This window comes from Tamandua tetradactyla, chromosome 16 (genome assembly GCF_023851605.1).
Source record: "Tamandua tetradactyla isolate mTamTet1 chromosome 16, mTamTet1.pri, whole genome shotgun sequence".
NCBI classification, from domain to species: Eukaryota; Metazoa; Chordata; class Mammalia; order Pilosa; family Myrmecophagidae; genus Tamandua; species Tamandua tetradactyla.
The window spans coordinates 27,181,321-27,196,901 of record NC_135342.1 but is presented as its reverse complement, the minus strand read 5'-3'; the positions used below and the strand labels follow the sequence as shown (position 1 = coordinate 27,196,901).

Genomic DNA, 15,581 nt, shown 5'->3' with positions numbered 1-15,581 from the left:
CATTGTAATTGCAGTTTTGTAATTCTGAACTTTTCATTTGGTTCTTCTTCATATTTTCTATTTCATTGTCTTAGATGTTTCATTCTTGTTTCCAGTGTATTTTTAATTGCTCATTGAAGCATTTTTATGATGACAACTCCATGAAAATCCTTGTCGGATAATTCCAACGTGTGTTATCTCAGTATTGATATCTGTTGATTGTGTTTCCTCATTCAATTTGAGATTTTCCTAGTTTTTAGTTTGAATGATTTTTTATTATATTCTAGACATTTGTATATTATGCTATGAGAGTCTGAATCTTATTTGACTTTTCTGTTTTAGCAGGCTTCTTCTGGCCCTGACTGGTAGTGAAAAGTGAATTTCATTTCATTAATGCCAGGTGCACATGAAAATTCAGGTTACCCACTTGGTCTCCATTGACACCCTCAGGGAAAGAAGAGTGCTTCATTACTGCTTGGTAGGGGTGGGAGTTCAGGTTCTTTCCTAGGCCTTTGGCAATATCCCCCTGGCTAAGAGATGGAAGTCTGCCTCATTACAGCTCCCCATGAGACCTCCACTGACATTATGTGTGTATGTGTGTGGGGCGCATAGTGTCTTTATCATTGTTAGTTAATGAAAGTCCCAGTTTCTGATTTGGCTTCCTCTGACACCACCCCAGCAGGAAGAAGTGAGGGGTTTTATCTCATTACCACTGGGTGGGGGTGGAAATCCAGGTTCTCCATGTGGCATCCACTGAAACTATGGGAGGCAGTGGAGCCTCATTACTTCTGGATAGTGGTAAAATTTCTGGCTCCTTACTAGGCTTCCTTTGACACCACTCCATTGAGGGGAGAGGTGCACCTTGTTTCCGCCAGGCAAGGATGGGAGTTTGGGTTTCCTGCTCTATCTTTGTTGATAAGGGTGGGTGGGGCTGTAGTTTTTTCTATTGTGCTTGGCTGAAGAAGGGCAGATACTGTCTAAAAGTATTCTATCATGCTTGGCTGCTTCTTTCTTGGATGTTTGGCTAGAGGTTGTGGGCATTCTCCCAGGCTCTGCTGTCTTTGTTGGCATTACCAGCTTACTAGCTTCTCCAGCACCCAGTCCAGTATATATGAGGCAAAGAGAATTTGCTTCATGTTTTCCTTTTGATCCCAAAGTCCTAAGCTGGTCTGCCTTCTTTCTACTTTCCAGGGTCTTCTGAATGTTTATTTTAGTATGATGTCCTAAGTTTTTAGCTATATTCGGTGGGAGGAATAAGAAGTATGTCTGTTCCATCTTGTCTGGAAGTGGAAATCAGCCCTCACTGATTTATTTATTGTATTATTTATTAATTTTTTGGAGTGCATGATCCAGGAATTGAACCCTGGTCTCCTGCATGGAAGATGAGCATTCTACCACTGAACCACCCATGCATCCTCCTTATTGATTTATTTTTAATTTTACTTTTTTAATGAAAATAACACAAGCTTATTGTTAAAATTACCCATTACTATAGAAAAGGTGAAAATGAAAAACAGCAGTGCCCTGCACTAACCTGCCTTACCTTTCAGTCCCTTTCAATAAATACAATTACTTTTAACCATTTTTCTTTTTAGGTGTTGTTTTAGTCTGCCAAAGCTACCAGAATGCAACACACCAGAGATGGGTCAGCTTTTAATAAAGGGATTTACTTAGATAAAAATGTATAGTTCTTCAGAGGAAAGGCAGCTAGGTTTCATCTGAGGTTCTGTTACATGGGAAAGCACATGGCAAAGTCTGTTGGCCTTCTCTCCATCTCCAAATGTCTGAGATGAGCTGCAAGTGCTGAGAGGTATGCTGAGCTGCTGAGCTATCTTCTGATCTCTCTCTTTTAAGCCTCCAACTAGTTAAATTAAATGTCACTCATTGTGGTACTCCTCTTAGCTAACTGCAAATGTAATCAGCCATAGATGAATTTCATATACTGATGATTTAAGGCAACAGAAACAGAACAACAGGGCATCATCACATGGCCAAGGTGTTCTTGTAGGTACTCCAAAATTAAATAGTAAATGTGTATTTGTGTCTAATTTTAAAACTTAAGCCATGCAATATTGATCTCTTGATAGGAAAGATAAGGATTTAAAACATAACTGCAAATTTTTTCTTCCTTTTGCTCCAAAAGCATATTGCTTTATTTCATATGATAACCCTGAAGACTGTCTTGACTCTCGACTAAATTTTTGAAATTATACTATTATGACTATACAAAGACTGTCACTGTAATTCCAGAGAGTAGAGAGGGATCACATTTTCTTCTCCGTATTTCTAATGCCCAAACTGTTTACCCCTCCAGAAAAATGTGAAATAGATTCTCTTTTGGTTTGCTAAAGCTGCCAGAATGCAATATACCAGAAATGGGTTAGCTTTTTCAATGGGGATTTATTAGTTTACAAATTTATATTTCTAAGGCCATAAAAATGTCCAAATTAAGGCATCAAGAGGAAGATACCTTCTTTGAGGTAAAGCTGCTGGCATCCAGGGTTCCTCTGTCACATTGGAAGGGACACGGTGACTTCTGCTGGTCATTTTCTTCTGGGTTCTGGTTTCAGTGACTCTCTCACCTCCTGTGGTCCTTGCTTGCTTCTTTGGGGACGTTTTTCTCTTAACTTTCTCAATGTGTTTCTGCTTGTTATCCTCTCATAAAGGACTCCAGTAAAGGATTAAGACCCACTGTGGGGAGGGGGGTCACATCCCAATTGAACCAAAATGTCCCACCTACAACAGGTTTATACCCACATGGATGGATTAAAAGGACATGACCTTTCCTGGGTTACACAACAGCTCAAACATCAGAGATTTTTATTTCTTATATTTTATGACTTATTGAAAATTATCTTGTATATTTAGTTTGATTCATATTTGAATTTTGCCTTTCTTTTACAGTTTTTTCCCCCTGCAGTATGATTGCTTTTCTTTTTCCTGTTAGCAGACAAATCATATACCTTCCTCTCTAATTTCTAATATCCTCCAGCTTGTTACTAATTCTTGCCTCTGACTTGAAAATTTTTCCATTCTTATAAAAACCCTCTGATTTTGTATTATATTTAAACTGTATTCTTTTCCAACTTTTTTCTTTATTTTCTTGTGTTCCTCAACCTCTAGCTGTGTCTCAATGAAAATATATATTCTATTGAGTCTTCCTTTTGTCCCAGACAACTCTAACAACTAGATTGATTTTTTCAGGCATATTACACAGCTATTAATCTTGGAATTTCCTGTTACCATTCTCTTAGGTTATAGCCCCTATTTCCTGATCCTCATCTTTCCTATTTTTTTCATTTTGTTTTGCTGGAGGAAATCATAAGTAACTTCCTAACAAAGAGAGTTTAAAAAATAAACTTTCTGATTTCTTGTATGTTCGAAAATGTCTTTTGCTGCCCTTTACCTAATCGATCATATACTTTCATGCAGAATTCTTGAATGTTAATAATTTTCCCTCAGAATTTTTAAAGCATAATTAAAAATTAATGCTAATTTTTATTTAGCATCCAGTATTGCTTATGGTAAGTATGATACCAGTCTAATGTCATTTTTTTTAATTGGTGATCTGTTATTTTCTTTTTTTTCTAGAAACTTTTTTATATCCTTGATATTCTAAAATTTCTCAGTGATATGTCTAGGTCTCAGTCTCTTTTAAAATTCATCATCCTTAGTATATAGCAAGACCTTTCATGTCCCTACTCTCTGGGGAAGTTATTTTATTGATGATTTTCTCACTTCTTTTTTCTCTGTATGTATATTTGATTATTTATTCTGCTAATTGGTTCTGATTAATTTGTTATTCTTCTCACATTTTCTTTCAAATTACCCTGCCTTTTGTCTTCTGACTTAAAGTTCTGGGAGACCTCTTCAATTTTTAATAGCCAACCCTTCTACTGAATTTTCATTTTACTAAAGTTTTAATAAAGTCTTTGTTCTCCAATTGATTTTGTTCACAGCATTTTATTTTGTTTTATTAATGTAATTTTAAAAATTCTGAGGATACTTATTATTTTTATTTAGTTCTTGACATTCCAATCTTTTTCCTCTATGGTTATTTCTTTTCTGTCTTTTATGGCTTATATTTCTATCATATTTCAGGATTTTATTTATGTCTGGTGAATCTTGGTTATCTGTTCATATTTTAGCAATTTTAAATGCCTCTATTATCATATATATACATATATATATATATATATGTGAGGTGTACCTTGATAATCAAATCTGTTTGCCACTTAAATTCACAGAATAGGAATTTGAATAATAGAAAATATCACATTTTCAAAGTTGGTTCCTGAGTTTTAAATTATGAGTAGTGAGAGTTTGTATTGCAAGGAATATCTGTACCTAATTCCTATGTACAGTCATATTTAATTATAGGCAAATGCATTTCTTTCCCTGGGCCCTGGGTCTTAAAGGATCCTTCACTGTCCCATCTCTAGCTACACCTTCATTGCAAAGTGAGGAATCCATAGGATCAATGGAATGTTCTCCTCCGGAGTTTGCACCCTTCTTTATGACATGTTCCTAGTGTCTGGGACTCAGAATTCCCTAACAAAACAGCCCAAGCTTTCTTCTTGGACTTGCTTATAATACATCTTCCTGAAGGTCACTACTGCGCAGTTTGTGCACCACTAGCCCAAGGGTGGATAAGATACGGCTCTGTGTATGGTATTGATAGAACTTGGACTGCAGACAGTTATGTACACATGTTTGCACACTAAGCCCCTTTATGGGGTAGGATGTTGATGTGATGATAAGGGGAGTAACGCGGAGAATTCTAAATTCAAATCTGGCATTCCTAGTCATTATCAAGGTATATTTTCAAGGTAGAGTAGAATAGATTATATCTATTTTTAGATTATATATATATATATATAATAGATTATATCTATATTTAACATCTTTCTAATGTTAAATATTTTCTTTATGCTTTCTATTGCTTTGTAAAATTGATTCTAAAATTCTGAAATCATACATTCTTATTTGAAAAACTGTAGAAGTATAAATAGTAGAGTGATTTCCCCTAGAGACCCTGCAATTTCATTATGTGCCTTTTATTTATGTAATGATTCATTTGTTGTTTTTTCTAAATGACTACAACACATAATTCTTCTTCATGCCTACTATTATTAGCTGTTGTTACTATTTTTTGTAACATTTTTCAATACCATGTGTGATAATGGATTTTACCCTTTTTGTATGTAAAGCATTAAACAAGAAATTGATTTTATTTTACCCTTTAAATTAATATCATGTAGTATTAATGTTCTCAGTTCTTATTTCTTCTTGTTTACAATTGCTTCTCATTAACTCTTTTGTTGATTTCTCCTTTTTTCCTAAATACCTTAATAATGCACGCTCCAGGGTTCAGTCCTTGCCCCTTTCCTCTTTTCTTTATCTATACTCATAGCTATGGTTATATAGTTTCTTTAAATACCATATAAATGGTTTATGGTATAAATCTGAAGTCCAGCTTTCTCTCTTAAACTCTAATCTCACATGCCCAGCTTCCTACTCAAAGACTAAAGTCTAAAAGACACTTCAACCTTATGTTCAAAACTGAGTTCCATATCTTCCATACTCCGTACCCACAAACCTGCTGCACCCATGGCCATCCACATCATCCTTCTATTTCTCAGACTATAAACTATGAAGGTATGCTTGTCTCCTCTCTTTTTGTCACATCCCACATTCAAGCTATCAGGTTATCCTCTTGGCTCTATCTATAAAATATATAGAGAATCTAACAAACTCACCATTTCTCCATTGATATCTCTCTGATCTGATCATCTTGCAGCTAGATTACTTTAATAGGCCTCTTTGCTTCTTCTCTTGCCTCACACCTTCCATTATTTTCATAAAACAGCAACCATATATCACTCCTCTTCTCAGAACAATTCAGTAGGTTTTCAACCCACTCACAGTAAAATCCAAATTCCTTAGAAGGCCTATAACGTTACTGTTTACCTCCCTTATTTCATCTCCTACAACTTAGTCCTCTCCAGCCATACTGGCTTCCTTACTGACTTTCAACACACAGTCATACTTCTAATTTTGGACCTTTAAATCAACTGTTCCTTCTACCCAGAATGCTCTTTCCCCAAATATCTAAGTGACTAACTTCTTAACTCTCTTCAAATCTTTGCTTAAATGTTAATTTATTAATGATTCATATCTTTGACTTCCCCCACACTCCTGATCTTTCTTACCCTGGTTTTCTCTTTCTTTTACTTTACTTCTTAGTACCTTCTAATATACAATAAGATATACCTATTTATCATTTATTTTCTCTCTTTCCCAAGAATATAAGGTCCATGAAGGTAAGGATCTTTGTTTTGTTTACTGGGGTACTGAAAACATCTAGAACATGGCACAAGATAAATAGTAGTTCATTGAATGTTCTTGAATGAAGCAGCTATAAAAATGGAGATTATTTCAGTACCTGTAATATTAATACAGGCATGAATTTATAATCAGCTTTAGACCACCTCTATAATTCCTTCTTGCCCTAAGATTTTCCTTACTGATTGTCTTATCAATTCAATCATTCTTTCTCAGATTTCTGTAAGAGCTATTTTCACTTTCTGTACTTGCACACATAAGTAATACGAAAGCTATGTTCTCTGTGTTTTATGTGCTATTAAGTTCACTTACATCACTTCATGAATGTTCTTCTAGTACTAATAGAGGAGACTTTTTTTACTTTTACTTTTCAGGCGGGGAATCTATGTGTGGGACTAAAGAAATAACCCCAAAGAAAGACATTTATGAGGAATCGTTCCAGAAGACAGAAAAATTTACAAGCTATGGCCTCAAGTACTCTAGTTTGAGAGAAAATTGGAAATGTGAGGACCATTTTGAGAGGCAATCAGGAAATCAAAAAGCATTTTTCAAGGAAGAAATAATCACTCATGAAGAAGCATTTGTTAATGAAAGAGACCAAAAATATAACAAATCATGGAGAAGTTTCCATCATAATGTACTGCTTCATACACGACAGGTAATCCCCAAAGTGGAGAAAGTACATAAACATGACACACATAAGAAAAGCTTAAAAAAAAAATTAATGGCCTTTAAGTCCAAAAGTATCTATGCAGAGAAGAAACTTTTAAAATGTAATGACTGTGAAAAAGTCTTCAGCCAGAGCTCATCCCTTACTCTTCATCAAAGAATTCATACTGGAGAGAAACCTTATAAATGTGTAGAATGTGGGAAAGCCTTCAGCCAGAGATCAAATCTTGTTCAACATCAGAGGATTCATACTGGAGAGAAACCCTATGAATGTAAGGAATGTAGGAAAGCCTTCAGTCAGAATGCACATCTAATTCAACATCTGAGAGTTCATACTGGAGAAAAACCTTATGAATGTAAGGTATGTAAGAAAGCCTTCAGCCAGTTTGCCTACCTTGCTCAACATCAGAGAGTTCATACTGGAGAGAAACCCTATGAATGTATTGAATGTGGGAAAGCATTTAGCAATAGGTCATCCATTGCTCAACACCAGAGAGTTCATACTGGAGAGAAACCTTATGAATGTGATGTCTGTGGGAAAGCATTTAGCCTTCGTGCCTACCTTACTGTACATCAGAGAATACATACCGGAGAGAGACCCTATGAATGTAAGGAATGTGGGAAGGCCTTCAGCCAGAATTCACACCTTGCTCAACATCAGAGAATTCATACTGGAGAAAAACCTTATAAATGTCAAGAATGTAGGAAAGCATTTAGCCAGATTGCATACCTTGCTCAACATCAAAGAGTTCATACTGGAGAGAAACCTTATGAATGTATTAAATGTGGGAAGGCTTTTAGCAATGACTCATCCCTTACTCAACATCAGAGAGTTCATACTGGAGAGAAGCCATATGAATGTAATGTTTGTGGAAAGGCCTTTAGCTACTGTGGATCTCTTGCACAACATCAGAGAATTCATACTGGAGAGAGACCCTATGAATGTAATGAATGCAAGAAAACCTTCAGACAGCGTGCACACCTTGCACATCACCAGAGAATTCATATTGGGGAGTCACTCACGCCACCCAATCCAGTCAATCATCAAGTCCTGTAATGCAATATTTTAAAATTTCTGGAATCTGCTTTCTTTTCTCCATCTCCAATGTTTCCACCCTAGTCTAAGATTCATCGCATCTGTACCACTGCTATAGCTTTCTGTTAGGTCTTTCTGTATCAGCTTTTGCCCTCCTTAAATCCATTTTCCGTAATGCATCCAAATTGAGCTTTTTAAAGTATAACACACACATCATGGCATCTGGTTAAAATTTTTTTGGCTTGCTGTTGTTCTTAGGCTAACATCCACAACCCTTAAAATTATCTATGAAGCTTTCCATTATTTGGTTTTTACATACCTTTGAGCTCTATTTTATTCTAGTCTCCCTCTCTGGAAGCCAGACACTTTCCAAGACTAAGAGCTTAGATTCTGGAAACTCATAGGTCTGCCACTTTGCTGGCCCTGTGTGACTTTGAGCAATTTTCTTGATTTATGTAAACCTCAGGATCTTCTTTAATTTAAAAATGGGATAATAAAGGATATCATATTATAGAAATGTTAGTACTAAATGAAATAATAGTCTTCTAGATAGGTGCATATTAAATGAAAATTTGCATGTAAAGTACTTCAAATAATTCTTCACATACAAAAGATTAGCAGTGAATAATAATAGCTAACATGTATTGAGTGCCTACAATGCACCAGGCACTGTTTTAAGTACTCAATATATATTAGCTCATTTATTTCTCACAACCAAATCAAGGGTCTTTGGTGACCAAAATGGAACATCCCTGGGAAGCATCAGGTCAGAACTGGGAAAACGTAAATATTTAAGAAAGTAAATGGGCATCTTTGTACTCTAGTAGGGTAATCAAAATATACATAGATGATAGAACTACAGCACATACCCATTTTAGGAAGTTTCCAAAGAGTTTTGGATAAACCAATTGAAATAAAGAAATCAAGATTAACTAAGAAGAATTCAAAACTTACCGTTAGATCAGGGAGAAAATAGAAATTATAACAATTCTAAAAAAACAACATAGAAATTCATATTGTCCCATAAATATGCACCAGGCCCAGGTAGTTGTATGGATAAATTCAGGATAGTTTCTGAAGCATTTAAACTATTCTGGGTCATAGAAAAAGGGGGCAGTTCCTAAAGTTTTTATCCAGTGATTGCAAAAAAAAAATCAAAAGGGGATTGAGGGAAGAATTAATCTCTTTGTTCGTTAATTTAGGCTTTCATTGATTCAGTGAATATTGATTACTCTTTACCAAGCACTATTTTTAGGTATGAGGAGACAATAATAAGAAGTAAAAATACCATGTCTTCAAGGATCTAAATTGTAGAGGCCGAGACAGTTAATTGTTACTTTAATATGAAATGGGTATTCTAAACCCAGATAACTGGAGAAAAATAAGAAAATAAATCAAGAATCACAATACAGTCTCAGGAGACTCAATGCATTATATAGTTGGCATTTCATCCTAATTCGCAAATTTATTGCAGTTCCAACCAAAACTCCTGAATGGGCCATTTTTCCCTTTAATTTCACAAGTTTGTTCTGAAATTCATGTCTGAAATGTAAATTCTTGAGAACAGCAAGAAAATTATTAAATCTGATCCATTTGCAAAAAATTTACATATGATAAACATGGTATTCATTACAATGGAAAAAAGATGGATTTGGTATGCTCAAATAATTTACTTATAATTAGTAGTAAGGGAAATGCAAAATAAAACCAAAATGAACTATTTTAAAACCAAAACGTTATTTTGCAAAAATTAAAAGAGTGCATTTATTGGAATGTGCAGCAATAGGAAATTTGTATTCATAGCAATTTGGCAATATCTAATAAAATTTAAGATGTGAATACTCTTTTACCAAAGATGTAAGGTAAAAGATGTAAGGGAGAGTTTCATGCATGTCTACTGCAGCACTGTTTGTGAGAATGAAAAATTGAAAGGAATCTAAACTATTAGGCCAAATATGTTAGAATACAAGGTAGAGCAAATGAACTAGAGATACTTGTATCATGAGTAAATCTTTAAAAAACATTAAATTGAGCTGGACAGTATTATCTAATACCACTTATTTATATAAAGGTTGAAAACAGGCAAATCAATGCTATGTCTTTTCTTCAAGGCTAAATGCTACATAGAAATAGTGTAAATACATTCATGGAAATAATCAGCAAATTTGGAACAGTGTTAACCTCTGGGTAGAGAGAAAAAAAGATTGGGGGAGAGTATAAGGAAGATATATATCTTTACTATTTTATTTTTAAAAAAACAAGCAAACCTGGCCAATTCTTAGGATTTGATAAAGCTGATTGTGGGTATATGGGTAATGATTCTTATTCTCTGTACCCTTCTGTATACTTAAACTATTTCATAATAATAAAATAGAACATTTAATAATAACTGCTTTTGTCAGTCATTTTGTTCTATACCCCAGGCATGTGTTTCTATAATGTTCACCATTTTCTTCAGAAAGAAGCTCACTTACAATAAAAAGAAGGAACTACTTTTAACCATTTGGTTTGACTATCCTTCCACATTTGAATTTTTTGAAAATGACTATATGGTTGTGTAGAGGATTTTACAACCTTTTTTTAATACTTTTTTCCATCATCATTTTTAATGTTTGCAGGGCAATATTCTGTATGAACCACGATTTATTAATCAGTTCCCTATTATTTCCAACATAAGTGCCTAGAATTTTCATGGGCCAATTGCTATCTTTTCTGAACTCAGTTTTCTCAGATATCAAAGGAAAATAATTCTACCGTTGCCATAGAACTGTTAAATGAATTTGTGGCAATATATATTAAATGCCTAGCAGTAATTAATGGTAGCTATTTTTACTTTAGAAAATAAACTGGAGGTGGGGAAGGAAACAGGAAAGAAAATGGTGTGAAGCCATTACTGAAGAAACAGTGAGTAGAGATTGAGATTTACTTCAAACAGGTAGGTAGCATAAGGAATAAAGAGATTAACTCAGTCACCATGATTGTACCCAATATTCAGAATTATTTTTAATGACATTTTTAAATTGTTGTTTTCTTATTTACAAGCCAAATGGCAAAATAACCAATTAAGAATCTCAAAGAGATTCTCTCTTAGAACTTGTGATGTCTCAGACCTACATACTTGAATGACTGAAGATATCAACAGGAAGCAAACAGGATTGCAGAATGGAGGAGAGCACTTATCTACCCCCACTCCCACAACACAGTGGAATAAAAATTAGTTAAAGCAAAAAAAAATAACGTTAACACTGTCCTCTCCTTTTCCACAAACCTAATTCACATCCTGCAGATTGAGATATGCATCTATCAGAGCTGGTTAAGGAGACTTAGGCTGAGTGTATGTACTTTTTGTCAAAGGCATCTTGTATCCCTGTGCTGCTTAAATCATATGCTCATGAACAGCTCTGAAGTGGGCTATATTTACCAGGCAGCCAGATGTTGAACAGGAATGTACTCCATGGATTTTCGATTTTAAGTTTGAGTACAAATGAGACATATCAAATTTCAACTTTCCATCACCTAAGGCAATTTCTCTCCTCGTTTACCTCTGTACCTACTCATTAAAAAAAAAAAAAACTTGGAACATAAATTATCAGAATATTTGATATGATTAAGCTCCTGCCTTCTTTCATCTTTAGTTATTCCACAAGGTCTCTTCAGCTACAAATTCTGAGCTAACTAACCCAGGGCTGCCCAATAGAAATAGGAGAATCACGTATGTAACTAATTTTTTTAGTTGCCATATTTAAAAAGTAAAAAGAAACAGGTAAAATTAGTTTGAAAAGACTTTATTTAATCAAATATAACCAAAAATATTTCTATTTCAACATATAATAAATATTAAAAATACTGATATCTTACATTATTTTAATTCAGAATAACCTCCTTTCAAGTGCTTTATAAACATGAAAACAGTCCAGGAATACAAGAGAAGGATACTAATAGGAACAAATTACCCTTTCTTGCTTATAGGTAAAAATAAATTGAATTTTATTAACTGCCCACAATTCTTATTCCAATAAATTTTCCTATACATTTATATTCTCTTAGCTTTTCTGTATCCTCTGTAAATGATAGCAAGTTCTTAGTAAACTTTATAATCTACCTTCTATGAATGTAGTATGATTGTTTCTAGGATAACACCACCATCATCACCAATACCAGAAGATGCTGGAATGAAGGGAGCTGAATTTTCAGTTCATTGAGCTGAATTTTCATGGATAGACAATTAGTAAAATGCCATAAAACTAATGCAGCATTTTTTCCTAATAATTTGAGTTGAGGTATTCCCATGCAATAAAATTCACTTTTTAAAAAGTGTACAATTCAGGGTGGGCAATGGTGGCTCAGTGGCAGAATTCTCGCCTGCCATGCTGGAGAGACCCGGGTTCGTTTCCCAGTGCCTACTCATGTAAAAAAGAAGTGTACAATTCAGTCTTTAGTATATTCACAAGGTTCTGCAACTGTCACCACTATTTAATTCCACAACATTTTTATCACACCAAAAAGAAACTTGTATCATTAACAATCACCCCTTATTTCTCCCCAACCACTTCAGGCCATGGCAACCACTAATCTACTTTTCGTCTCTGAATTTGCCTATTCTGGAAATTTTATAAAAATGGAATCATACAAAATGTTTTACCACTGGATTCTTTATGGTAGCATAATGTTTTCAAAATTCATCCATGTTGTTATGTGTCTCAGTAATTCATTCCATTTTATTGATGAATAATATTCCCTTGTATGTATATGCTACATTTTTTATCCACTTATCAGTTGATGGAAATTTGGATTGTTTCCACCTTTTGGATATTATGAATATCACTACTCTATAACATCCATTACAAGCTTTGTCTGAGCATGTTTCATTTTTCTTGGGCATATGACTATGAGTGCAATCTCTGAGTCATACTATTCTATGCTTAACTTCGCAAGGTGCTCCCAAAATATTTTCCAAACCAACTATACCATTCTCACTAGCAGTGTACTAGGATTTCAATTTCTATACATCCTTACCAAACTAATTATTGACTATCTTTTTTATTATAACCATCTGTTATGGGTTGAAATATATCTTATAAAATGACATGTTCAAATCCTAATCCCCAATCCTGTGAATGTGAATTTATTTGTTAATTGGATCTTTGAAGATATTAGTTAAGATGAGGCCGAAATGTATTAAGGTGAGCCCTAATCCAGTATGACTGGTGTCTTTATGAGGAGAGGACCTATGGACAGAGACAGTGATAGACAGGGGGAGGCCACATGAAGACAGAGTCAGAGACTGGAGTTCTATAGCTGCAAGCCACGTAATGCCAAGGATTGCTGGTCACCACAAGAAGCTAGGAAAAGAAAAGGAAGGGTTTTCTGTAGAGCCATCACAGATAACATGGCCCTGCCAACACCTTGATTTCAAACTTCAGGACTTCATAACTATGAGAAAATACACTTCTGTTGTTTTAAGTCACCAAGTTTGTGCTACTTTGTTATTGCAGCCCTTTGAAACTAAAATAGTGAGACATTATTCCATACTTTCCTTTAGTTCTTCAGTGTACTTTAGTTCTTAGAACATATATAAAATAGTTTAAATTTATATCTAATAAGTCCAAAGTGCAGGTTTCCTCACGGGCAGTTTCTATTGACTGCTTTCCACCACCCCCACTCCATTTCTGGGCCATCCTCTCTTGTTTCTTTGCATGTCTTGTAATTTTTTTGTTGAAAACTGGACATTTTAAATAAAATGTAGCAACCCTGGATAACAGGTTTCTCCGTCTCACCAGGTTTGATGTTTTTACTGCTAGTGGTTTAATGCTTCCTGAACTAATTCAGTAATGTCTGGCCACTGGAGTATCTGCTTTGTTAGGTATTGGCTAGCTAATTATCAGTGAGATGATTCCTTAAACATTCTTCCTTGAACCAAGAAGCCTCCTAACAGTTGCTTATGGGCTCTGTGTGTGTGTGTGTGTGCGTGTGTGTGTGTGTGTGTGTGTGTAACATTTTCAGTTCTCTGGGAGCAGTTTATAACTCTGATTTAGCCTCCACTTCCTGCTGCAAAGCCTCTCAAAGTCAACCAGACATGAGAGCTTAGGGCCTTCTCAAGTATTTTCTGGGCATGAGCTCTACACGTTTGGCCTTTTAGAAAATGTACAAGCTTTCAAGTCCCTTATAGACATTTCATTCTCCACTTCCAATGACTGTTAAAGCCTCTGGTTTTCATGCTACTGTGATAGTGAAGTTGTTGGTTTGAAAGCTATCACAGCACTGTGGAGAGAGTGATGGGAATAAGGCAAGTTAGAATTCCACAAATTTCACTGCTCTTAAGTGAGATTCAGCCATTTTTCTGGAATAAATGCTCCTTGGATTATATAAATCTTTGGTTAATTTTCTGAGTTCTGAGAAGGTTTATTTTGATCATTTTTGCCAGTGTTCCCATAGTTTTATGCAAGTATAGATTTTCAGAGACCGACCTTTATTCTGCCATTCCTGCTGACTTCATTGTGGCACATTCTTAAATGTTTTTTTTAACTATAAAATTCTATTTTCTTCAATTTAAATTGTTTTATTTTATTTCTGTAATTATAAAGGTACATATAGTTTAAAATTTCAAACAACTAACAAAGGCATAAGTAATCATTACTATAGAGATAAACATCATTAATGTCCATCTTTTTTAAGGAAGTAATTTTCTTGTTGGGTTAATCTTGGCTACAAGCACTGAGGTAAAGAAAAATGAAAGCTATAGGCTAGCATAAAGTATATCATAGTTGCTGAAACCAGAAAAGTGGAAAATGTAAAAATATACATTTGTCACAATTTTATTCCTTTTTATGGCTGAATAATATTTCATTGTATGTATATATCACATTTTGTTTATCCATTCATTTTTTGATGGACACTTCGGTTGTGTACACCTTTTGGCAATTATGAATAATGCCACTCTGAATATCAGTATGCAATATGTGTTCAAGTCTCTGCTTTCAATTCTTTTGGGTATATATGTAGACAGGCAGTTTCTGGGTCACATGGCAATTCTATGCTTAATTTTTTTTTTGAGGAAAATTAAAGGTATCAAACTGTCTCCCACAGTGGCTGCACCATTTTATATTCCCAGCAACAATGAACAAGTGTTCTTAGTTTTTCATATCCTCTCCAACATCTGTTTTTATGTTTTTTTTAAATAGTAACCACTCCAATGAGTGTGAAATGGTATCTCATTGTGCTTTTGATTTGTGTTTCCCTAATGGTTAATGATGTTGAGAATCTTTTCATGTGACTATTGGTCAATTGTATATCTTCTTTGTAGAAATGTCTATTCAAGTATTTGTCCTTTTTATAAATTGTGTTGTCTTTTTTTTGTTGTTATTGAACTGTAGCATTTCTTAATATATTCTGGATATGAAACCATTATTGGATATGTGGTTTCCAAATATTTCCCACATAAGTTGTCTTTTTACTGTCATGAAGTCCTTTGATGCACAAAAGTTTTACTTTTAATTAATTCCCATTTACCTATTATTTTCTTTTGTTGCTCATGCTTTTGGTGTTAAAAAAC

General features: G+C 34.5%; 1 protein-coding gene across 6 annotated transcripts in view; it reads left to right on the top strand.

Annotated features, from left to right (window-relative positions):
- Positions 1 to 10,464, top strand: part of ZNF570 (zinc finger protein 570) — a 45,523-nt gene extending 35,059 nt beyond the window's left edge. For 2 of the 6 annotated variants that reach the window (XM_077133447.1, XM_077133446.1), the window contains exon 6: positions 6,699 to 10,460. In XM_077133447.1, coding sequence (XP_076989562.1) covers positions 6,699 to 8,050 — 1,352 coding nt within the window. In that variant the 3' untranslated portion in view covers positions 8,051 to 10,460. Of the gene's footprint in view, positions 1 to 4,084; positions 4,796 to 6,698 lie in introns of those variants that run through there. The other 4 variants (XM_077133450.1, XM_077133449.1, XM_077133448.1 and 1 more) reach the window with 4 other exon arrangements.
- Positions 10,465 to 15,581: the final 5,117 nt, after the last annotated feature.